Source organism: Rhinolophus sinicus, chromosome 1 (assembly GCF_057876585.1).
Source record: "Rhinolophus sinicus isolate RSI-liver-muscle chromosome 1, RSI-T2T, whole genome shotgun sequence".
Taxonomy (NCBI): Eukaryota; Metazoa; Chordata; class Mammalia; order Chiroptera; family Rhinolophidae; genus Rhinolophus; species Rhinolophus sinicus.
In genome coordinates this window covers 145,788,235-145,814,421 of record NC_142501.1, presented here as the reverse complement: position 1 = coordinate 145,814,421, position 26,187 = coordinate 145,788,235, and the positions used below count along the sequence as shown (strand labels likewise).

At 35.6% G+C, this 26,187-nt stretch overlaps 1 protein-coding gene across 1 annotated transcript in view; it reads left to right on the top strand.

Annotated features, from left to right (window-relative positions):
• The window catches only part of PPAT (phosphoribosyl pyrophosphate amidotransferase), a 28,437-nt gene extending 7,806 nt beyond the window's left edge, over positions 1 to 20,631 (top strand). Inside the window, exons 2-11 of the mRNA XM_019740095.3 lie at positions 9,433 to 9,499; positions 10,117 to 10,323; positions 12,091 to 12,203; positions 12,302 to 12,447; positions 13,047 to 13,119; positions 13,701 to 13,852; positions 14,264 to 14,391; positions 15,357 to 15,578; positions 17,047 to 17,167; positions 18,237 to 20,631. Coding sequence (XP_019595654.1) covers positions 9,433 to 9,499; positions 10,117 to 10,323; positions 12,091 to 12,203; positions 12,302 to 12,447; positions 13,047 to 13,119; positions 13,701 to 13,852; positions 14,264 to 14,391; positions 15,357 to 15,578; positions 17,047 to 17,167; positions 18,237 to 18,430 — 1,423 coding nt within the window. The 3' untranslated portion in view covers positions 18,431 to 20,631. The remainder of the gene's footprint in view (positions 1 to 9,432; positions 9,500 to 10,116; positions 10,324 to 12,090; positions 12,204 to 12,301; positions 12,448 to 13,046; positions 13,120 to 13,700; positions 13,853 to 14,263; positions 14,392 to 15,356; positions 15,579 to 17,046; positions 17,168 to 18,236) is intronic.
• Positions 20,632 to 26,187: the final 5,556 nt, after the last annotated feature.

The following is a 26,187-nucleotide window of genomic DNA, read 5'->3' as shown; positions in this document are numbered from 1 at the left end:
TGCCATATACCTATCAGCTCAGATATAATGAGGCAATACTATGCACAATAGAGAGATTCTCCATAAGTACTTAAACTGGTATATATTAGACTTTAAATGTCAAACCAACATTTAAAATTGAACAATTTAGACCTTGTACCTAACCCAATACTTTGTGGTGCTTTGGGGCCGCCCACCTCTTAGAAGCAGTACTTAGGGTATCTTCCTCTGCCAGCAAACAAAGAGAATAGCAATTTAAATTTGTTGTTTACCAAACTCTGATTTTTTGCAATTGAAGATTGGGCTGAAAAACTAGTAAGGCTGGGTTTCCTAATCAAAACTGGAACCTCGAAGCCAAGAACATTTGCCATCTACAACCTAATTTTAAAATGGCTGTGTAGGATTAACCGTCTTCAAAATCTTGCAAATAATTCTGCATTAAAAGTCACAAGGCAAGGCAGTACACTGAATGCTCTATGTAGGATTGTGATAGCACTTTTAGACCCAATTTAGTAACATCTTTCATTTACACTTTAATGAGAAAGGGCTCATATCTTTTTTTTCTCATTTGATCCTCATTGTAACTAAGAATGATCCTTACTGCAATACATATAAAGGAATAAAAGAGAGTAAGAATAAGTGGTTTTAGCAATTTTCATTGATATTAACAGCAGGTAGGTGATAAACATTTTAAGAAACTGATGGTACTTAGCCTGGAAAATATAACATGGCTTCATTCTAGCGCACCAGTGTATGTATAGGATGTTTATAAATCAGCTGTTTGTAATTTGGGGAAAGTTCCTTCTCAGATGTGTGTGTTGGATTGCTGTGTTGAAGTATAGCAATGCTATGATAATATTCTTTTCTTCTATGCACTGGGACATTGTTATTATTTTTCAAATTGTATGTACAGGTGTCTATGCAGTTGCTTATAATGATTATTGTAAAACTAGGCAATGGTTTGTATTAATAGACCCGTGAGGCAAAAGGTGGGTAGGGGGCCCATAAGCATGTACAATAGGTATGTGGAGATTTACATCACGATAGGACCACATCTTGTTCAGGACATGTTTACACTGTAAGACTGACTGGAAGTTTGGCTTCTAGCAATATTAAGACCTCACATGACAGGCTGTACTCTGGAGCCACATAGGGATACCTAATAAGCTTTTTTTTTTTTTTTTTAATTGAAAATTTTACCAAGATAATTGTAGACTCACATGTAGTTGTAAGAAATACAGAGAGAGATCTTTTCTACACTTTGGTGAGTTTTCTCCAATGGTAACATTTTGTAAAACCTTAACATACTATTTATTACATCAAGGAGTTTGACTTTGCTACAATCCATTACTCCGATTCAGATTTCCCCGGTTTTATAATCATTTGTGAGAGTGTGTGTGTGTATGCGTATGCTTGCACGTGTGTATGTGTATATTCAGTTCTATAATAATTTTATCACCTGTGTAGGTTCATGTCTCCATCAAGGTCAAGATACTCAACAATCCCTTTGGTTGCCCTTTTATAACTACACCTACCACCTCCTTCCATGCCCAAACCTTCCCCCATCTTTCCCCAGTGACTACTTTTTTGAGAGCAGAAGTTCAAGGTAAACTTTGAGTTCAAACCTTATTTCAACAGAATATGAATTTATAACATTTTACTTAAGTAACTAGAGCCATCAGTTCTAGGCTCAGGCACATGCCCTACTTTTGGGAAATAGAAACATTTATAGAGATTAGGTATTATGTAGAATTTTGAGTCATAGAAAATAAGATGTCATTGTTGGCGGGGGATCCCTAAATTCAGTATCCTCTCAGGAAAGAGAATTGATTTTCTCTCTGTGTACTGCAGTCCAATTCTGACTCTAACTACCCAGAGTTAGCATCAGACTTGGGAGCTTTAAGGGCTCAATCTTCCACAAGATTGCCCGTACTTCAGATGCCAGCCACACTTCCAGCTGACTGGCTACAAATTCAGGGGGTCCATGATCCCCTTAGGCTCTATAATTTGCTAAGATGACTCATAGAACTCAGGAAAGTACTACACTGAGGATTACAGTTTCATTTTAAAAGAAAGAACTTGGGGACAGCCAAATGAAGAGACACACAGGGTCCTGAATGCAGAGCTTCCGTGCCCCCTGCCCCGTGGAGTCAGGGCATATGGCCCTCCGGGCGCATCACTATTCACCAACCAAGAAGCTCCTCTGAGCCAGAGTTTTTGGGACGTGATTGATGATGACATGATACGTTAAGTCATTGGCCACGTGGTTGTACTCAGTCTCCAAACTTGCTCAGGGGAGGTGAGGCTGGCCCCAAATTCCACCCTCTAATCACACACAAGGTTGATCTTTCTGGTGACCAGTCCTATCCTGAACTACCTACAAATCCATGTTGGGTCACCTTATTAGAATAAAAAGACACTTCTACACTAGAAATGCCAAAGGTTTTGAAGCTCTGTGCCAGGAACTGGGGACAAAGATCAGATATATTCTTTATTATATCACAGCTCCTTAAAAGTTTATTAAAATATAAACAGTAAGAATTAGAAAAGTCACACCTTTATATTTAAAACATTGCCTGTATTTAAATTTATCAGCTTTCTTTTTTGTACACTGATAATTTTTGGGTTTTCTGAATTTTTAACAAGTCTTATCTGGATAGTCTATTGGAGTAATAATTTTACAAGTTCTTAGTATTGTGTTTCACATGACTAAAGTGCATTGGTTTATATAATTTAATGCTAAGATTATCCAAATTGCACCAAAAAAAGGTCTAAATAGTCCACTTTAAAGAAAATTATTTCCAATTTTTGGTCTATTACAAGAAATAAATTAGAGAAAACAAAATGCTTGCCATACCTTCCTATACTAACAATAGATACTGTAATGCCCCCTGCTGGCCATCACATTGCTAAATTTCGTTAAATTGCTGGGATAGTAAAAATTTTAATTGTGGAAATACGTTTTACTATAGTCCAAACAAAAATAGTTGGTTTTAAGATTATTCTTAAAAGAACAATGTAGTCTTTCACTTGGGAGTTTTAGGCTGAAGATAAGAAAGATCTCCTCTAATAAGATACAGTTTACTAACTATTGAGTTGTGCTTTATTATGTCCAGCTTCACCCTCTGAGTCAAATTGATCTACCTGTGACTGTCCCATACTAGAAAGCAGTGACTTGCAAGAATACCAAGATGTTGAGGTATTTCACCTCATAAATGAAAACAGATATTCGAGATGATTAAGTCAAGTTTGTTTCTCCTACCAGAAGAGATAGGTAACTAGATTGTCAGACACAAATTTCTCTTTCGGCAACTGGTCCTTTCTCCTCTGGTAATTTTCCTATTACTTTTATCCTCGCTTGCCTATGCCTCAAACTAGGGAGAAAAAATAAATTTGTTTTCGAACCAATGAAGTCGTCATTCAATTGTCCTGGGCCATTTCTTACTTACTGTACTAGGCATAGCCTAAGAGTTCCATGATTCTTCCCAGTGAGTGTCTTCTTTCATATTGCATTAGTCGTACATTTTTTGTGTGATAATGTATTAGAATTAGATAATTTTTCTCCCCTGATTGGCATCAAATTGGAATTTATGTATTACTCTCTTCAGCCCTCTGCTGGTCTTTTTCTCGAAACATGACCACCTGGCTGTGGTTTGCAACCCTGGCTGTGCCTGATTATCTATAAAAATATGGTGCTTGAACCCACTCTGCTACCTAGTATACTAGACCAAAATTGCCAGGAGTTCTATATTGGGAACTAATTAGTTATCCAGAGTATGGGGGTCTATGGCTCTATCTGGATTTTTTTTTTTTTTTAATTGAAAAAGCAGCTCATCGTATACATTTAAGATAGGAAAGAAATTACTTTGAGCATCAGTTTCATGTGTCAACATTCGTAATAAGGAGCAATAGCTACTCCAGTTACAATATTTTGTCAGTAAAATATATGAACTCATAATGAGGTGACCTCTACCTAATTTTACCTGAAACTACCCATCACTTCATTGTGTTATTGTTTCTAAAGAAAGAACATTTGATGTGAATTTTTTTCCTTAAGATAAGTATCCATGTCTTTATACCTCAACACAACTTTCTAAATAGTAGGGTGGCTATTTGTACATCAACAGATTTATATTGCAGGTGTGCCTAAAATCCTTGCCTATTTAAATTTCTTTCACATGTATTTTGCTGCTAGGCTCCTTATGGGTTTATACCTTTGCTTTTTTTTTCATGTCAAACTTTAAAATAACATAATTTCTAGAATGGCTACATTTATCCGCTTTCATATTTTCTGAATATATTCCATATTAATGTGAAAATCATATTGGGGATTGGGGCTTCGACATACGAACTTTGGGGTGACACAATTTAGTCCATAGCAACATCTTATAATAACACTTAAGGAGTTTGTCACAAATGAAAAATCAAAGAATATTGTTTTACCTGTGCCAGGACTTTGTTTTATATCTGTCTCTCTTAGTTCTTCGGACATGTTACTGAACAAGTCATCTTCAGATGCCTCTGCAACAATGATTGTATAAACATAAGGAGGTGTGTAATGGTTTGTTTGTTATTCACTTACAGAATTGTGTTTTGAACTCTATTGTTTTCCCTTTTAGGGTGAACCTGATACTAAAGACTGTGGTGGTTTTTGCTTTCCTGTAGTTTAGATTCCCCACCCTTAAACATCTTTTAGTTTTAGGTCACCATCGCTGTCTGGTGTTTAGTCTCCATATTTGGTCTTCTGACATATAACTGATGAAGGCATCTTCAGCTGCATCTCCAGCAGTTATTGTGTGAACGTAATCATGCCACGGCTGTTGGGCTCCTTTATGTCTAGTCAGTTTAATTTTAATGGAGCAGATGGATAATTCTCTAGCAGACCAGTATCTTTCTTATCCACCAGTGAAACTCTTGAGGACTTCTCACCACTATTTTCCAATCCTAATTTTGTCATTCTTCTCTTTTTACCCTAGACACACAGAGAATTAGGATTGCATCATGCAAGGCAGATACTGAGATTAGTAGAGGTCTGTATGACCATCTTGTTGTCCAGCCTCCCATTTTACAATCAGGTCTAGAGGAGACGGTTGGTTCATGGTTCCAGAGAGACTGAGTTAGAATTTGGGTTTCCTGACTCCCGGTCTAGAAGTCATCCAGTTTATTTCATGCTGTCATGTCTTTGTGTGCATTCTAGCTCAATCCTTAGGGTTAAACTCATTTTAAATAACTGTTTGATGTGTCACAGAAGAACTTACACTTCAAAGACATTCTCATGGGTTTTGTAGTTTTCCGAGTTACAAGTGCCTTTTGCTCTACTCACAGTTTTACCGCACTAAACTTGTTTTAACTTCTGTCTAGAGTTGCGTTTTATTTATTAAAACTGGTATGTTTCTAAACTTCACTCTGGAAACCCAATTTTGTTTCCTCCTTTTGTATAACTTTGTATTATTCTCTATGTTCTGGAGGAGATCAAATATACATTCGATCTGTTTTATCATAAATTCGGCAATTCACTTGAATAGCTTTTAATGAAATGTATGTAACTTAGACTATATTTATGTTACGCTATTGGACATTTTTATATAGTGTGGCATATTAAGATTACTTTTCTTGTCCTTCCTACCTGTCTGGTTGGCTTCCATTTTTTCAGTCTCACATTCTGTGGCTTGTTGTTCATCTTGGGATTCTTGTTCTTGTGATTCTCCTGTTTGGTTGTGTCTCAGAATAGCATCCAACTCAGTAAAAAATTTCATGCTCTTAGTCATGCCTAGGCCTTGAGCCATTCTTACAATCTTGTATTCATGTTTTAAGTTTTTGTACTTTGTTCTGCACTGCTTCCAGTCTCTCTCTATACCAACTTTCTGAAGCTTGGCCGCAATTTGTTCAAATATCCTTTTATTTCTTACTGTTCCTTCTAATTGTTGTTGTATGTTTTTATCAGACCAGATGCCTATTAGAGCCCTGACTTCTGGTACAGTCCAGTGTTTTCCTCCTTCATTTGCCACAGCTGGAATAAAAGTTGAATTAATAGGGGGTTCCATTATTGATGTAGCGTTACCTAGATCAGGTGAGGAGAGAAAGAGATATCCATGGGTTGCTTACATCAGATAAAATAAATAATTGGATGCAGCATTAGTAAAGAAAGTAATTTTCTTCAGGAGACAGAATAACAAATCATGGCTTAGCTTTTCTCTTCAACTAATGGGGAAATAAAGGACAGAACCTGAATCTGCTCTTTATCATGACAGTGACTGAATTTAATAAAGTTGTTTATAATTAGCCACGTTTTGAACATCTTTTTTCTCTGTCATTTCTCTTCCATTCCACTCTTCTAATATGTCAGTATACAATGAAAGCAGAATTATATAATTTTGTAATATTGTACAAAGCAATATAATTAAATAAGAAAATGGCTCATCCAAGATAATTTTTGTTTTGTCATAGGACAGGGGGGAACTGTTTCCTTTCCTCCTGTTTCTTTATCTCATGGCTGTCGTTACCTACATATCAGAATCTCCTGGGCAGTGTTTGAAAACCGCTGCTCGAGGGCCACCGACTCCTCCCCACGTTGTGATTCTACTGCACAGTCAGGGTTGAGAACCAAAACTATTCATAAGTGAAGGGCTTGGGTGAGCCTCATTAAAACAGTCTGCATTTTACTCCTTGTGAAAATAAAAGATGTCTCATTGGTCAAAAACCAAATGCCATCTTAAGTGAAAAGTTATGTTCCTTTAATGCAAAAAAATGTGTCAGAAACTTCACAATGTCTTGTTCCTGTGCAGAATATTAGAATATCTCTACTTATAAATCCGTTAATACAGCACAGTGCCTTTGTGTTAGATTTCTAGCAGTTTTGCAGTTCATTTTATGGTAATGACATTACTTGACCTTATATTGGTTATTTTAACAACTGTATTATCTTGTGTTTTTTTTTTAGAGTTCATGTTCATGTTTAGTAAAAAGGTAGTTCAAACCCTAGCATATATAATGTAAGTCATTAAAAAACACTTTTTAGCATTTTCCTGAGGTAGAGAGTTGTTCTTATTGGTGATTTATTTAATGTCTTTGTTTTGAAATGCTTTTCAGTATTTTTCCTTATTGGGGATAATTTTCAGTAAGAATTTAGAAGCAAAAAGGGGATTAGTGTTGACTTTAATTGGGTGAATAAAATCATCCTTGACCTCATTATGGATGTGATATTATTTAGTTTCAAATGTAAAATTTTGTTTGTGTGTGAGGCTCCCAGAATGCTAAGTGATATGCTCATTAAATTTTAAGGAACTACTATGCGTAATTTTGCCCATCAGATTTCTCATTATATTTAAAGAACAAAGGTTGGAAATTTGAAGGGTTAATATTTCTTGGCAATCTACATTTTGTTAAAGAAATCATTTGCTTTAAAAATGAGTTTTTTAGTATATATTGGTAAAACAGAGGGAAATATAAGTTAATCCTAAGTGTTTCTACCAGGAAAAATCGTCCATTTACCCAGATTAGAAGACAATCTTACTTTCCAATTTGAAATTGGATCAGTTTCATTATATTTTTGGCCCCATCATACTATACCTGGTTCCACTGGTCTGACATGAGAAACCAAAAGTAAAGGATTTCCTGAGATGTCTTCCTTATCTTTTTTGCCTGGAAAGAACAGAATTCCTTTTAGAAATAATAGTAAGGAAAATAAAAATTGGATTAACATAATGGATAATGCTAGTAGCTTGAGCTTAATTTGATCATATTCATGAAGAAGTATAGATTTGTGATGGACACATTTTGTAACAAAGTGGTATTCTATGGTTTAAATACGTATGTATATAAAGATAAATTAATTGATTACATCTCATTGACATGGTTTATTTTGAACTTCTACTAGAACTGTGCTAATTTTGTAAGTTTCTAGAAATGGTGTGGTTAGTTTTCAAGATAAATTACATTTTTAAAATGGAGTGTTCTCTTTATATTTGTATTTTAGGTGCTTTAACATAGTAGGCACTTGATAAATGATGCTAACAATGTAAAAGAGAGGTCTTGCAATGACAGCGTCAGAAAATCTTGTTTCATTGGCATCTGTGGTCAGACAGCTAAGAGTTTTTTTGTATATGTGTGTGTGTATGTGTGTGTGTATATGTATATTATATTTACAGAGGATGCTAAAAAATGTGCACACATTTTAAGATCTCTTAAAATGTGTATATAGTTTTTTGGCACCTGTGGTATACCATATACATATATATACACACACATACATGCGTAAACATATAGCATATACATATACCATATATATATATATATATATATATATATATATATATATATAAAATATATAAGGTATGATCAAACAATATGGTGAACGTTTAAATGTTTAAGTAAAGTTATGATTAATTCTGGGTATAACTTTGCAAGTACATTTAATGTTGTAGTTTTTCTTGTTATTATAATGCCTAAACAATTACAATATGTAATTTTGAAAAAGACCCTTTTTACCAAATAAATTGGTGCATTATTAATGTATACATACGTATATGGTAGAGAACTGCTTTGTATTTCTACCCTGATACATATTCTTTGGAGCACAATTTTGTTAATAAACATCTAGTATTTACAGCACTTGTTAAGAACCATGAAAAATTGTTGAGCAATTAGAACCTTTATTTTCTCCTTTGACTTTGTACTCCCCAGTGGTGCAGATAGATCCCCTAGGCCTTCCCATGTGTTTGTTACCCTGCCTCCAGCCTAGCTTTTGGCTTTCCTCTCTGTATCATCACCTAAAAAGACTAATTAATGCAGGAAATGAGATGCAGAGTGCCTGATCAATTTACGGTTTTTAGAAGCAGCATTTTTCCCCCAGATAACAAAAGTGCTATTTGTTGGAGAAAATTTGAAAAGTGCAGTGAAGCAAAAAAAATAAAATCAAAATGAATAAATTTTTTTCATAATTCCAGTACCCACAACTAAGAATTTTACCTGCCATTTTATTTGGAGATTTTCGTTTGTATGTATATATTCATCTACATACTCAACCTTATTTAGAGGTCACATAGTACAGAAGTCAGAAGCACAGATTTTAGAGTCAGATTATGTTCTAATCCTAGCTGTACCTCTACTCTCTGTGTGACATTGGGCAAGTTATTTAACTTTTGTTTCATCAGTGTCCTCATCTGTAAAGTGCAAATGATAATCATAGTACCTGATTTATAGGATTGTTGTGGAAGCCTAATAAATGAGATCATTCATGTCAATGCTTAGGACAGTGCCTGGCATGTTAGTTAGAACTCAGACAGTATCATCTGCCGCTATTGCTCATCATTGTCATAAGTAGAAGTGGTACTAGTACTAATAGCATTTAATGTGTTGTCAGACTGAACTCATGGATTCTTTTGAGATGTTATATTAATGTTCATTAACCTTATCAATGGGATAGATTTAAGTCCATACCTTTTTCTATTCCAGGGGTCAGGAGAGTGCTGGTATTGTCACCAGTGATGGGAATCCAGTACCAACATTCAGAACACACAAGGTATATATGAACGTTAAAGAAAAGCTGATCATAAAGATAACAATAGCCAGATGATAACTAGTATATGGAGGTGGGGGAAGGAAATTTGAATAAATAATTTGCATTTAGAAGTAATACTCTTTGGATCAACCGTTTCTATTTTCAATTTAGGATGCGTTTCTTTCCCAGTGATAGTTGCTAGACTGACTCAAAAAGATCATTTATTTAAATACTTGAACATGCTTTGAATTTTTAAAATGCAAATAATTTTGTTTATTATATTTGACAAATTTCATTGCTTAATACATCTGTTCTTCAATGTTTCAACAAAGAGTATCTCATAAAACAAGCACTTCAACATTGTGAATGTATTAAATGCCACTGAATTGTTTTCTTTAAAATGGTTAATTTATTGTTATGTGAATTTCACCTCAGGTTTTAAAAGTGCTTTACAGTTCTTACAATTAGGTTAGTCTTTTTTTCTTTAACATTAGAATTCTGAAGCACAGAGAAATTCAGTGTACTACGGTGTACACTGTCTAATTTGGGATTGCCTGAGCAGAGGCTTATAAAAGCCTCTACCGACTAGCCCATCAGTCTGTTTTTTCTAAAATGTGCTTTTACTTTGACTTTGCAAGGGACTTGGTCTTATAAATCACGTCTTTACTGAAGACAATTTGAAGAAATTATATACTTCAAATCTTGGAATTGGACACACGAGGTATGCCACTACAGGAAACTGTGAATTAGAAAATTGTCAGCCCTTTGTTGTTGAAACACTTCATGGGAAAATAGCTGTGGCACATAATGGTGAATTGGTCAATGCTGCTCGATTAAGGAAAAAGGTAAGTTTTTTTTTAATGCATTTTCATGATTGGGATAAATTAATGACAAGAAGTTATTGAGGATCTTGGTAAAGCATATTATCTAATTGTTGCCACCTGTTACCTAACTGCAAAGACCGGCTATCAGAGGCTATCAGAATTACTTATCGGGAGTACTTGGTACAATTACAGATTCTAAAATATCACCCTAGAGTCTGGGGTGGCGGGTGCTGAGTCTACATTTTAATATGCTCCTAAGGTGATTCTGATGCACTGCTTTAGAGATTTGGAAAAACTGATTTATGGTTGCTATTACAGGCACAGAGAAATGAGGGTTTATGGAGTCTTGCTATCACTTTAACTTTGTCCTTATGTTATGCTTTTAAGCTTAAGAAGAAAATGAAATATATAAACTTGCAGATGACAAATATAAGAAAAAGTGATTTGGAAACAATTATATGAAACAGCCTGAGAAAAGGGCAAAAAGAGTTACAATGCATTTTCTTCATAGCATGTTCTTTGGAGCTTTCTGTATGAATGGTGCCTTTGCTTTCATCCATAATTTCATCTCCCACCCCCTTTTTTTTTTTACTATTTGGTATTTTTATATTCTTGATAGCTTCGTATTTATCCATTCTTGCCATTCAGTAATTGATGCCAAGTTTCTTCATTTCATTAAATTCCAGTAATCTTGATTTGGTAACGTTGGAAATAAAAACCTAAAGTGGTATATTAAAATAGGATGGTTACACACACACACACACATTAACTCCTTAGCACTCTAGAACCAGGCATTTCATATGGGATAAATAGTTACACAAGTTGAACAATAAGAATTGGTGGGTGGAAAAAATTAGAACCCAATCCTACGCTTCTGTACTACTTGTCCTTCTATTTTTGATTCTAGCTTTAGTTTAATTTTCCAGAGCTTTATCCTTCCTGCCCTCTTCTTAGGCTCTGGCAGTCTAAATGACAATCATATGTTTTTATGCCCCAAAATAAAATTTTTCTTTAATTCAGATAATCAGAAAAGTATAAATATGAAATAAAAATTAATTTAAAAAAACCACTTAGAGATAACAACTAAAAGTTCAATTTCAAACAATACCTAGGTCATTATTTCTCGATACAACCCCTTACCCCGATGCTAGATTCACCTCTCCACATTCAGATGCCTACTGACAATGTTCCGTGGTGTCTGTATAAACTCAGCCTCTTCCTGTCGGTGTGATGCCATTGTCCTGGTAGGTCTTGCTCAGAACCTTGTAATCATCGCAGCACACTCCACCAATTTTTATTACATTCCGCACTTAATTGTATAGTACAGTCGATTCCTTTTTTATTGTTCTGTCAGTGATAATCAATGAGCCAACAAACCTGGCCTGAGCGTCCCTACTGTAGTGTGCCACTCTTATGGGAATGTGTTCTATTTGTCAGGGTGTCAAGGGTTGAAAAAGTTAGAACCGCAATCCCAAATCCTTATGCCTTCTTAGCGCCCTCCCGCATCCCCACTGCAGGTCTACATTCCTTCAAACTTAGTTTTCAAAAGCTTTTTTATACACCTCCTAAAGCACTTGTTTTTTTTCTGCTTGAGAACCTTCAGAGACTCCATTGCTTCCAGCAGCCGTTCATTATTATATATACACACCATTAGCAGCATGAAGGATGTTCGTAACTGATCAACCACGCAGTGCCTGATCTCTTTCTATTATGGCGGGCTACTGGGTCGGGGGTGAGGTGGAGCGTCCTCTCTAATGATATGATTACACTTTTCTGCCTTTGAAATAGCTTCTGCGTCATGGTATTGGTCTGTCAACAAGTTCTGATAGTGAAATGATTACCCAGTTGCTGGCATATACCCCTCCTCAGGAACGAGATGACACCCCAGACTGGGTAGCAAGGTAATTGTAAAATCAAGCTTGCAGCTCTGATAACGAGAGCTTTATTTAGCATGTGTTTAAAAATGAAATTATTCATTCAATTATTTAATTAATTCCAGGATTAAAAACTTAATGAAGGAAGCGCCTGCAGCATACTCCCTTCTTATAATGCACAGAGATGTTATTTATGCAGTACGAGATCCTTACGGAAATCGTCCTCTATGCATTGGTCGTCTTATTCCTGTATCTGATATAAATGATAAAGGTAAGGAACTTGAGAAGGAATTTAATTTCATAGTGCTGCTCCAAGTCATTGTTCTGTTGGTATATCCTGAAATCATTAGGTATAGGAAGCTTATGAGTGAGAAGGGGCTAGGTGTAAAAAAAAAAAAAAAAAAAAAAAAAGATCAATAATTTTTAAGTACATTCCCTTGGGTATTTCTGAGGGTGAGCCACTCTTAATATGTTTAATGAACATTCTTATTTTGTCTTCTCTGAATTGCCCATTCATATCCTTTGCCCAGCTTTTTTATTTGTGTAGTATGATTTCAGTGATTTTCTTTTTGACTCATCAGATGTCCTGTTTGAGCCAGGAAATCATAATCTTTGAAGGAATCTTGGGATCATTAATTTTATCTTTGGCTCAAGTCAAATGAGTATCCATATACTCTTAAAGTCATAGAAATGGATATTCTGTGAGGGATTTATTTATTTATTTATTTTTAACTTTTACAAAAGTTTACTGAGTTTGAGGGGTTTTTATTGTTATTATTGATCTATTTGGTGTTTAACTGTTGTCTTGAAGTAGGTAACCTCTTTTAAAATTTCTTGAATCCTTTAACTGACTTGTCTTGTGCTTTACAGAGAAAAAATCTTTAGAAACTGAAGGATGGGTGGTGTCTTCAGAATCTTGTAGCTTTTTATCTATTGGTGCAAGGTAAGTTTTATCTCATTTTAGCATATTAACTTTTTCCACATCAATAAAAGAATTTATTTTTACCTGAAAGTTTTCTTTCTGATGTCTCTTAGAAGACATACTTATAAATGTGTTTTCTTTTGGCCATGGTGCTCTGCAGTTGCACTGACTTTAATGTCCCGGTAATACCTTCTAATCCGAAACTGGCACCTTGCTTTCAAAATGCCATGAGACTTATTTTAGAAAAGAAGAATTCTTCTCGGCAAGGAATAATTATTATCAAAATAATTTAAGCCAGGATAAAAATGTTCTCCTTAGCTTTTATTCTTTAAAAAAAAATCAATAAAACTTAGGGGTTGTTGTTGGTTATTTTTGTTGTTGTTGTTTTTTTTTAAATTGTAAGTTAGAATTTAAGGGTAACAGATTTACAGGAATTACTACTGGAAGAATATTACTTGTTTATTTTTAAAGGCCATCTCTAGAATTGAACCATTTTTCCTTTATAAGGGAAGGCACTCTGTGTGTACTTTATAACAGATATTATTATCAGCCTTAAGGACTGATTTATTTAAAGTCTTCTTTCTTTAACATTGTTTCCCAAGATATTTCCGTGAAGTCTTGCCTGGAGAAATTGTGAAAATATCCAGACATGATGTCCAAACTCTTGATATTATATCAAGGTCTGAAGGAAACCCAGTGGCTTTTTGTATCTTTGAATATGTTTATTTTGCAAGACCAGATAGTATGTTTGAAAGTAAGTGAAATATCTTTATTGGTATAAGTCTGTTGTTTATCTCATTGAAACATGGCAGTTCTTGGCCCAAAGGCTTGCCTGGTTCTTTGAAAGCACATAGTTACATGTTGTAGATATGGGACTGAGCCTGTAAGTCGTAAGATCACTTTTTTTTCCTATTATCTGACTCTTAGATTTTGTTTTTCTTTTAGGAGTAAGGATGATGATTTTTCAGATCTGTGTTAAGGTCAATTTTTTAAAAATAGCGAATTCCCCAGTTTATGTCTTTTCCCTTTAGTGTTTTTGTATGTCTTGCTTTTCTTTTTGTACTCCATCTATAGAATTCTAGCAAGCTAGGTCCTTAGAATAGTGATAAGCCGTTTTATATTATACTAAGTGAAAATAATCTATTTTCTTTTCCAAACATTCCAGACCAAATGGTTTACACAGTAAGATACCGATGTGGTCAGCAGCTGGCAATTGAAGCCCCTGTGGATGCAGATTTGGTTAGCACTGTGCCGGAATCTGCCACACCTGCTGCTCTCGGTTACGCAGGAAAGGTATTTTTTCTTAATTAACATTCAGTGACTTGTTCTTCTAGCAGTGGAATTAGAAATCCTGTGTATAAAGAGGAACTCAGTTTATAGTAAGAAAAAAGAAAATGTTGTTTCCTGCACAAGAATTTCTCATATTCCAGCCTTTTTATTCCATAGTGCTCTTTTAGTGGAGTCCACAAAAATATTTACCTGAAAGCTAGGAAAATTATCTCCTTTATTTTAAAAAGACAACATTATGAATGTATATAGGATTAGTGGTATTTATTATTTAGTGGTGTTTATTATTAAAACCCACTTCTTGAAGTACCCTCATGAGCCACTGGTATATTTGTTCCTTATTGAGCATGGGTGATAATAAAGCCATTTATGTTCATTTGTATGATATTTAGTACTGCGCTTAATTTCCTTTTTCATAACCAGGTAGATTATAAAACTATAGTAATCCTGGGGTATAATACCCAACATTCACAATGTTGGGAAGTTTTGTTTATACAGTTTTAAAAGAAATAATGTGCACACATTTTAGAGAAGTATTACTTTGAAAGATGGATAAGTCACCACCTGTTCCTCAAAAAGCATCTCCTTAGTCTACTGGTTTTAATTCCTTTCTTTCTGCTAGTTTTCAAATCAGTGAATTTTTCTAACAGTAATTTATTCTTTGTCATGTCTTGACATGCGCTTCCAAGATAGAGAAATAATATTTAAGAGAGAAGTATTACAAATTCTAGCAAAATGAATTGGTTTTCCCACCAAGTATATTACTTTCAATGATTTTTCTTTTTGCCTTTTCCCCCGTACAGTTTAAATAATAAAGGAAAATTGTAATCGGATAATGGAGAGTTCAGAATAACAACCATATTTAAAATATTTTATGTGCATATTATAATGGAAGCCTGACCTAGAGAAAATAGGAACCTAGAGCTCTCTGTATATTGCTGCTCATTGTCTTTTTATTTCTTTTCTATCAGTGTGGACTTCCATATGTGGAGGTGCTATGTAAAAACCGATATGTAGGAAGAACCTTCATTCAGCCAAACATGAGGTTAAGACAACTTGGTGTTGCAAAAAAGTTTGGAGTATTGTCGCAGAACTTTAGAGGCAAAAGAATTGTTCTTATAGATGATTCCATTGTGAGAGGTAATACTATCTCACCCATAATCAAATTGCTCAAAGAATCTGGTGCAAGAGAGGTAAGTAATATTAAAACTATCCTAAAGCACCAATAATTAACATATGATACTGGCATAAAAATTATAGTTCATCAGTGAATGAAAGTAGATAGTTCAGTATATTAATTTGCATTTTTCAAATCAAGCTCATTCAGGAATAACTGTGGCAACGTGGAAAACATGTAATAACCACTCACTACATACTAAATTAATCTTTAATAGAGTAAAAACTCAATATAAAAGCTTAACATTTTTTAAAAAATTAATTTAAAAACTGACAAAACCCACAAAATAAAATACTTTTTAAATTTGTAGCGTATTGATTACTTTCTTTTTTTGAAGATGTAGAACCAATCTTAGTGTAACAAATTTGACACACTAGGTTTCATTTTTAAATTTCTAAGCTTTATTCTAATTCTAAATATTTCAGTAATTCATATTATAGAAGTGAGAGGTCATTTATAATTAATAGTTGAGTGGATTTAAAAAATAAAATCAATTGTAGGATAAAATGGTATGGAAAGTAGTTTGACAGTATAGAGAAAGCTTCAAAGATAATTATGATTATGGTTTTCTATCCTTTTTTATGACTAATTATGATTATGATAATCTCTTTGAAATTCTGTGAAAATCATGTTATAAAAACAAAAACGTATGAAGTAAATTCAACATCTATTATAGTAGTAAAAAGGAATAGACAAAAACAAAAGAACTGGAAATAGCTTAGAATTGGAATATCCAGCAGAAAATCATAAAGATGGATACATCCGTATGATGAAATATGATGCAGCCATTAAAAACTATAATGAAGACTGCATAACATGAGAAAACCTTTGTTGTTAAAAGAATGAAAGTAAATGTGGACAACAATTACAGCCATATAAATGTACCTGACAAAAGGCACCCAATAATAATGACAAAAATAGCCCTTTGCAATAGTAAGGTTTTTGTTATATCCTGGTAGTTGGTATTTTTCTTTCTAAAATGGTAAAACGAGAAGGGTAAAGGTGTCACTCAAGTGTTACAAGAGAAAATAAAGGTGGTCCTAGGAGTATAAAGTTATTAAATGATGAGAAATAGGAGATCAGAAGAAAGAAATGGCCTTGTTAATAGGTGACAGAAGGAAATCATGGGCAGCTCTGTAAAAAGAAGCCTCCTTTACAAGTGGCTGATAATTTGGAATTCTTGTTTAGGACACTTTGAGTCTAGAGTAGGGCTGCTGAAGTTGTATTCTTTGGTAATGAGTGAATTCTAAAACTAGTTCTGACTGAACACTAGAGTTCTGCATGTATACCACATGAATTTTCAGGATTCTTTTTCGTCTGTTATTCAATGAAAGAAATTTTGTAGTTTGCTTTATTTCTCATATGTTGTTATTAAATATTTTGTAAAACAGTTTTGTGTTACATTTGTCAGTGACAGAATTTTGCATAATTATTCGTTCAATGAATGTTAAAATAATGAATGTGTAAAATGATTTCTTTTCAAGGTACACATTCGAGTAGCTTCACCACCAATTAGGTATCCATGCTTCATGGGAATCAACATACCAACAAAAGAAGAGCTTATTGCCAATAAACCAGAATTTGAGCATCTTGCAGAATATCTAGGTGGGTATTAACATTTCTATAAACTTGATTCATTTATTAACAGAGAAAATCCAAAGTTTGTCAGTCTTTACACTTTTCATTAAAAAGTTCAATATTTGTTAAAAGATGTTGTGTATGTTGAGCAGATACACAGTGAGAGTGCCTGCTGTGTGTCGACACCATAGTAAATTCTGTGTTGGAAAGCTAGGTCAAGGTAAGATCAGAGGAGAAGAAAGGAAGTGTTTCCAGGTAGAGGAAACTGTAAGCATATCAGATAAAGCTTCTCAAAGGTCAGATCCCAAGAAAAACAAAAACAATTTTACCATAGATTCTAATAGAATAATTTGGATGTGAGTACAAGTAAAAAAATGAAAAGCTTATGTAGACTTATCTTTAATAATGTGATCAGGAGACTTGGGGATCTAGGTTCTCCTGGGTAAGACATTTGCCTTTTAAATTCAGGTGAGATATAAACTATTTAAATATCACATAGGTGTTCAGCCACTGTGCTTTGGTACCTCCCATGGTTTCTTTATGGCTGGTGTTTCTTTTGACTGGTCATGCCTGAGCCTTACCAATGAAATATTTTGAATATCACCCAATTGATATAATACTGTGAGCACTCACCCTTCCAGGAATATATCTATATTGTCATAATACTGTCACAAAAACTGTCCAATTAGGCAGTGTTTTCTTTTATCTGAGAGATGAAAAATAGACTTAGGGAAAGTAAGTGACCTTGAGCATAAATTGGAACCCAGATCTGGACTTCAAAATCTATTTTCTTAATCATGAAAATTACTACTGAAGCCTTTGAATCCATTCTAGACTTGAAGCCTGCACTGCTATTTCAAATTATATTATCCCTTAAGTTCCAATTTAAAATTGAAAAAAAAAAAAATAAAGTCCCTGAGTTTTATTGAGTTAAGGGGTTTATTGAGTTTTTTAAAGAGAGGGTAAAGGAGAACTTTTATCCTGGCTTAAATTTTTCTGTTTGTCACTATTCTCTGTGGAGGCAGTTCTTCCTTTCCACAAGAAGTCTCATGTCCTTTTTCCTTTTTCCTTATTCCTTTTTCTTTTTCCCTCTTAGGAGCAAACAGTGTTGTGTATCTGTCAGTAGAAGGACTGATTTCATCTGTACAAGAAGGGACAACATTTGAAAAACAGAAAGTGAAAAAGCGAGATACGATTCAAGAAAATGGGAATGGTCTGGACTGCTTTGAAAAGACCGGTCATTGTACAGCTTGTCTCACTGGAAAATACCCTGTGGAATTGGATTGGTAGCTGGTAGGGGTAGATATAATGTTTCAAGGTATAAAGTTGGTCAAGAAGTTATTTATAGTGGTTACATCTTATCCATTTCCTATTAACTCAGTTGGTATAATGCCACATGGTTATGTTTACCTTTATACATGGTTATGTTTACCTTTATAAGTTTTGAGATTTTTTTTCTGAAAGGGTACCAAAGTGCTATGCTTTATTTAATAAACCTAGATAAATATTTTGGTGTTATCTAGGAATTTGGATGATCCTTTCAGTTTTATTTAGTAGTTTAGTACTTTGAGGCTATAAATTATGAGATCGTCAACAATAATGCAAAGGATAGGTAAATTTTCTGTTTTAGAGGGGATTGCCAGATACTATACCTTACCACAAATTCTTATAGAATTTTGTGGAGTGTTTCTTGAGTTGCTGAAATTCAGTTATGGAATATTTTCATAACTGAACCTTGTTAGTTACATATAAGACAACAATATTGGTATTCTTTTTTTATACAAGGATTCGCTAGTCTTTTTCACCTGGTTAGAGAAGGCAGGTGGTAAGTGGCACTTGCCAGTTCCATGATTGAAAGAATTTGCAACAAATTAGACTAAGACTATGCAAACAGGACAGGTGAATTCAATACGACATTTCATGCAAGTCTTAAATCCATTATACCCCTCTAGAGTTCTAATTGTAGTTATGACCTTGGCTTCCCTAACTTGAGACAAATCTTTTTTTAAAATGCCTTTTTGTGCCTCACTTTTCCCCACCTGTGCAATGGGGTATTTCATCACTAAAATAATAAGAGTGTGAATAAGTGTCACACTTTGGGCGGTTAGAGCCATTATTTCACCCATCAATTTTAAGATAGTGCATGATTATTACCTTTTGAAATGTTGGCTATTAGTCTGCAGTTGAGATTTCATTATGATGAAGGGAGACATACAGTTTAGTAGTGCTTTGCCACCTGCCTTTGAGATTCCCTAAGAATGATTGTAAAAATATGTCTGTGGAAAAAATTTTACATTTGACTAGAAAGTGTGATCCATACTATTTAGTTCCCTTATAGTATAAAGCCCAGCAAGTAACCTAGTACATTTGAAGTAAAAAATAAATTTTTAGATTCTAATCTTTAACCCTGAATTTGATTTAATTATGTGCTTTTTGAATGAAGTACTTGATCACTTGCAAGCATATATACATCTACATGTATATACATACCACTGCAAATGGTCAAGTAGAAACACTGTAGGGGCCAATTTTATTAAAGGGTCAAGGAGACAACAACTTTCTTGGAATTAGCATACCCGTCTAATTCCAAACCTCACCTGTTGCTTCTACTTAGTTTTATTGGGACTAATGAATTTTATTTTTTTTTAATTTTTCTCTTGTAACATCTGGGTTTAAAATTTTAAGACAACCTGCCCCCAACTCCTGTTTATGTAAGATTTTTAAAACATATAGTGTATGTTTCTGTGTTATTAAGTTACCATAATTTGATGTATATAGTTTCCAAATCCATTTGGAAATTTAGTATTTATTAATAACTGAAATCTTTTGTCTTCATTTGGTATATATTCTCACATGTTATATAATGGTAGGCCAAGGTGAAATTGTGACAGCTCTTTAAGCTCACATACAGCCAGGCAGCCAGTGGGTCAGGTAACCCTGTGGCAGTGACGCAAACAAATTGGCATTTAAATAAAGCCCTGGGATCATTTGAGTACATAGCCTCTTGTCTTAAATGTATTTCTCACAGCAGCGTGACAGAGGCAAGAGTTGTGGGTCAGTTTTGAACAGCCTTACTTATATTTGATTTTTAAAAATGAGACTCAGGGAAAGTACTAAACCAAAATCTCTTATTTGACTTGTGTTTTCCATAGTGTTTATTTTGTTTTTCATAGTTTTTATTTTGTTTTATTGAAATGCTTTTATAAAGGAATATGGCACTATGGCAGTTTGGTAATTCTACAAATTTCTTAATGTTTCTCCATCATGGCCTTCATTTCACAAGTTTTTGAAGTCTGAATTACAGTTTTTTTACCAATTTAATCTGAAATGTTCAGCTGCTTTAAACTTACATAAGTAGAGTATCGTAAACTTCAAAGAAGATGAAAAATGTGTTTTCACAGTATCTATATTGTGAACTAAACTAAGCCTACTTTTTTGTGACTTCATTGTGATGTGTTGGTGACAAAAATATGTAATTAAGTATGTTTAAATGTGTGTGCGTGCTTTTCTTTGTGTGACATTTAGTTAGTGCATTACGGTGGACAGCAGAGTGACCGTCACATGTAGGCTCCATACTTGGCACTGGCTAATCAGATCTCATTTCTCTGATTCAGGCCTTTTAATGAATAGGCCATCTTTTATGAACCAGCGAGAACTGCTGACTGAGTAGGAGGGACAAATAAAGTAATTCTAAATGCAGTGCTAAGTATGCACTACGATAGTGGCAAGTTCTGTGGAAGCACTAGTGGGATTGGTGAGTGTCAGAAGAGGAAGCTTACTTTCCGTGTGTGTGTGTTATGTGTGTTGGGGGAATTCTATTTTTTAATCAAAGTAGCTAAATGAATAAACTGGTATATCCAGACAACGGAATATTATTTAGTCCTACAAAAAATGAGCTATCAAGCCATGAAAAGATAGGGAGGAAACTTAAATGTGCGTTACTGAATGAAAGAAGCCAATCTGAAAAGGCTACATACTGTATAATACAACTATATGTCATTTTGGAAAAGGCAAAACTATGGAGAAAATAAAAAAATCAGTGATTGCCAGGAGTTGTGGGGATAAACAGGTGGAGCACAGAATTTTTAGGACAGTGAAAACGACAGTTGACCCTTGAGCAACATGGGTTTTGACTGTATAGGTCCACTTATATGTGGATTTTTTTTTTCAATAAATACAGGAAAAATATTTTTCTTATTGGCTGTTTATGTTATCAGTAAGGCTTCTGGTCAGCAGTAGGCTATTAGTAAAGGTTTTGGGAAGTCAACAGTTATAGGTGGATATTTGACTATGTGATATTTGATATGTTATAGGGAAGTTTGTACCCCTAACCCCCACTATTCTCGAGTCAACTGGACCCTGTGTAATTGTGGATGCATGTCATTATACATTTGTCCAAACCCAGAGAATCTACAACACCAAGAGTGAACCGTAATGTAAAATGTAGACTTTGGGTGATATGATGGGTCAGTGTAGGTTCATCACTTGAAATAAATGTACCACTTTATTGGGGAATCTTGCTAATGGGGGAGGCTTTGCCTCTGATGTGGCAGTGGGTATATGGAGTCTCTGTACCTTTCGTCCAATTTTGCTGTGAACCTAAAACTGCTCTATAAAATAGTCTATTTAAAAATAAAGATACCAGAGTCCCACCTCTAAAAAACAAAAAGTAATCAAAATAATACATGCATAGACTTTAGAAGTTAGAAAACAAAGAGGTCACCAGCCTCTCCAGTCCTCTAGTGCATCCGCATTTAAATACTTTTCTGTTTTAACCTATATATTTTAAATAATTGACTCATACATTTTCTTACTGTACCGATTTTAGATCTTATCTCTTTCTCCTGTCCTGGAATCTAGCAAAGTCTGCTTTAATAGGTAGCCTTAAACCATTCAATCATTTTAACGTTATTGCCTTTAGAAAATCTTTCCCTAGAGCATCACTTGAATCTCTAACGCCTTTTTTGATTTGGGTTTCAAATACAGGCATACCTTGGAGATGCTGCGAGTTTGGTTCTAGACTACTACAGTAAAGCGAGTATCACAATAAAATGAATCATCTTTTTGCTGGTGGAGGGTTTTTGCCTTCAGTCTATAAAACACGCATCACCTGTGAGGTGCAATAAAGCAAAGCACCATAAAATGAGGTCTACCTAGTCATTGAATTTGCTTCATTGAACGTTGTTTGGCTTCACTATTGACATACTGATGGATATGTCAGATGTGATGGTTAATTTTGGGTCAACTTGGCTAGTCTATTGTGCTCAGTTTGTTCGAACACCAGCAGTCTAGATGTTGTGAAGGTACTTTTTGGATATGATTAACATTTAAATCAGTGGACTTTGAGTAAAACAGATTATCCTCCATAATGTGAGTGCGCCTCATCCAGTCAGCTGAAGTCCTTAAAACAAGATAGAGGTTTCCTGAAGAAGATAGAATTCTCAAAATTGCAACATGGAAACCCTGCCAGTTTCCAGCCTGCTGGCCTGCCCTACAGATTTCAGACTTGCAGCCCCAACTGTGTGAGACAATCGTTTTCTGTTTCTCTAGGAACCCTAATAAGTTCACTCTCAGAAACAGCATGACCTCCCTCATCCCTCCATTCTTTCTTAGCCACCCACTAATTTTCTGTCTCCAACTGAGCAGCTGAACTGTTGAGTAAATCACACAACACACTATTATCCCAATTGTGATATGGGCTACAAAGCATAACAGGGACCTAGCCTTCACTTGGGGTCCATGTGATACTGTGATTTATAATAAATACATATTTGGTCTTTGTCCTATTTCTGGCAGGGAGATCCTAAAACCCTCGAGATTTCCTAAGTGTTATATTCATAACAAACCCCTTTCAACCACACATGAGCTTTATGTTAATGAGATGGCTTGGAAAACACCTAAGGATGGGGGCTGGTTGCCAGGGGAACCAACCATGTAATTAAGAGGGTTGGCACTTTCAATTCCACTCCCCTAACCTTCAGGGAGGGGAAGGGGCTAGAACCCCTGGCCAATGATTTAATCAATTATGCCTGTGATGAAACCTTAATAAAAACCCAGAAGGAGGGGTTTGAGAGCCTCCAGGTTGGTGATGTGGAGATTCGGCGAGAATGGCGCACTGAGCATGGAAGCTTCCTGCATACCTTGCCCCGTGCATCTCTTCCATCGCTGTCCCTGAGGTAATTGGTGGAAAAAACACATACATTAGAGGTAAGGTCACAGATTTTCAAAATTGTTTTTGAAATACTTTTTATTTTTAAAAGAAACATTGATAACTGAGATGAGTAGGGAATTAGGTGAAGAGAAACAGTGAAATTAGAATGTACAATGTGGGGACAGAGCCAGGAGAGCAGTTTCCAGGCTCTCGGCCTCACCTGGTAAGGTGCTGGTTCAGGTAGTAAATGGCCATCAACTGTGGCTAGTTGGCCGTCAGCTGTAACCACTGAGCCATTGGCCACTAAATATAACTGCCGTAGCTACGCTAGCAGATAATGGTGGCTGGCAAGCGGCGGATTGCAGTTAGCAAGTGAGGTTGTTTGACAGAGAAGTGGACGGCAGGTTGTGGATCGTGCGGCTCCTGCTTCCTGTGTCTCCAACCCAGCCACCAGCGAGAATATAGTGGTATGACTCCCCTATCTATGGCTCCGTGGGTGTTGCTTTTTTGCCTCACCATATCCTGCGTTCCTATATGGGGAGCGGGAGCTGACACCCTGCATGACAACCAAATAGATGTGCAAATGATCAGCAAGGTACTGGGGGAGGCATTTGATACTTCCCGGGAATTGGGACAGTGCAGTTGATGGAGGAGAGTAAAAACCAGTGCATAAGGCCTGAATCCCTGCTTTCAGGGTACTTACTACTTTGTATAAGAAGCCAAAGTTGGAAATAATGCAGCTGTTAGAGATTCTATGAGAAGTATACATCACCGTTTGGAAAGGGTCTAGGCTTGTACCCTACTTAAAAATAAGCTAGCCTGTCGTACGTGTTGTGCAGTAGTCACGAGACTCCTGGGTCAGACAGAGAACTTGATTACTCATGGCCAAAGTGGCCAGAAGTTCCTGTTTGCGTCAGTTCCTCCAGGGCTCTCAAGTTCCACTGGGGTGATGGAGTCAGGCACAGATGGATGTCTGCACATGCAGTGGCTTGCGTTACAGGAAAAACAGACTAAGTTTGGGGGATTCACTACTTTTATAGTAAGTGGAAGCAAGCCTGCTCCTTGGGGAAGACATTACTTCCGCTCTGATGATTGATCATCCCATTCAGCCCGGAAAAATGACCTGGATAAAGAGCAGTCAGTCAATACCTTGCATTCTTGGCATACCCAGCAAGAATTTGCAGGGACACTCCGGACCCATGGCAGACTATCCCTCCCAACAAGAGAGACATTGAGGAGACAACTTTAAAGCTGTGTTTTCATAAGAGGAGTAAATGCTCATCAGGCATGGAGAGAGAGAGGGCATTTCAGCCTGAGACTCAGCCAAAGCACAGGTGTCGAAACTTGATGGGGAGTTGGTATGCTCAGAAGACTTCTTGGGGTCTAAGCTAGAGCTCACTACCTAGTATGGCAAATGCAGAGTCTGAATGTCATCAGGAAGGTAATGAGGGACCACTCACTGAAGCTTCTTAAGCAGAGAATGCTGTGACTGATCTGGTGTGTTTTAGAAGGATCACTCTAAATAACCAGGTAAACATGGTGTCTTGAACATAGTCTACATTTTCAGACACCCTGAAAAATGACAGTAAAGGGATTTTTAAAGAGTCATAAACCCTCAAGGATAGAGGAAAAGAAAACAAAATTCTAGCATCAAAAGCAAAGGGCTCATCTGATTTGGAAAAGCTAAATTCCAAACCAGCAGTAAGCAAAGCGAATAAGCAATCCTGTTTACATCACAGAACCCCTAAAAATCTCTGCCTTCTGGAAGTAGGGTTGAAGAGGGAAACTAAAAGGGTTGGCAGTTTATTTAGGTAAGAGATATATCCTTATGGCACTCCCCATCACCCCCGCAGCCTAATTCTGAAGACCATTTTGTTCAGGAGAGAGTAAAATGGCCTTTGTATTGGAGGCACCCAAAATAGAATTAAGTGAAAAATCTTATGATGAATTCTGAGACCCTCTCTACCTGCAGCCCTTTTCTCTCACTTGATTTTCAACAAACTTGTCTCATGGACTGTTTCAAATCAGCTTTTAAATGCCCCACTTACATGAACAAATAATTAAGGATTACAGACACCTGAGGAAGCTTCTAACTCAAAAGGTATGAGTCCTATACCAACAGCAGAAAGAAGTAGAGACTTAGAGACTGCAAGGGAAAAGAACTTAGAAAAAGCTATTGTTAATATCAAAGTTGAAAGATGATATTGTAATGAAACGGACATCACTGTGGCAGGAACTCAGGTCAGTTGGAGCCAAGTAAGACTGGAAAGGCCTTATGGAAAAGCAAAGGCCTTATGGAAAAGCGAAGACCTGAACTAAGGTAGCAGTTGTGTAGATGAAGATGATAGTATTTTAAAAATGAGGATTGTAGGCCCCTCACTAGAAAATTCAGAACTTCTGGGGTTGGAGATCCAGCAATCTGGAATCTGTAAATTCTGATGTAGCCAGCAGGGCAGTGGTCTAGATATTGGGGACTAGAGACATAGAGTCTAATTGGAAATGGGAAGATAAAGAAGAGGGGGGGCAATCTAGGCTTCTTTACCAGCTGGCTGGATGATAGTATCATTGCCAAATACAGAAACAAAGATAAGATACACGTTTTAGACTCCCCCACCACCACCATCAAAAAAAAAAAAAAAAAAAAAGATGATAGCTTGAGTGACCTGTAGTACCGTGTTTCCCGAAAATAAGAGTTAGCTGGACAATCAGCTCTAATACGTCTTTTGGAGCAGAAATTAACATACGACCTGGTCTTATTTTATTATAATATAAGACCCAGTATAATATAAATATATGTAATATAAAATATAAAATATATAATAAAATGTAAATATAATGTATACTAAATAATAAATAATAGTATAATATACTGGGTCTTATATTAATTTTTGCTCCA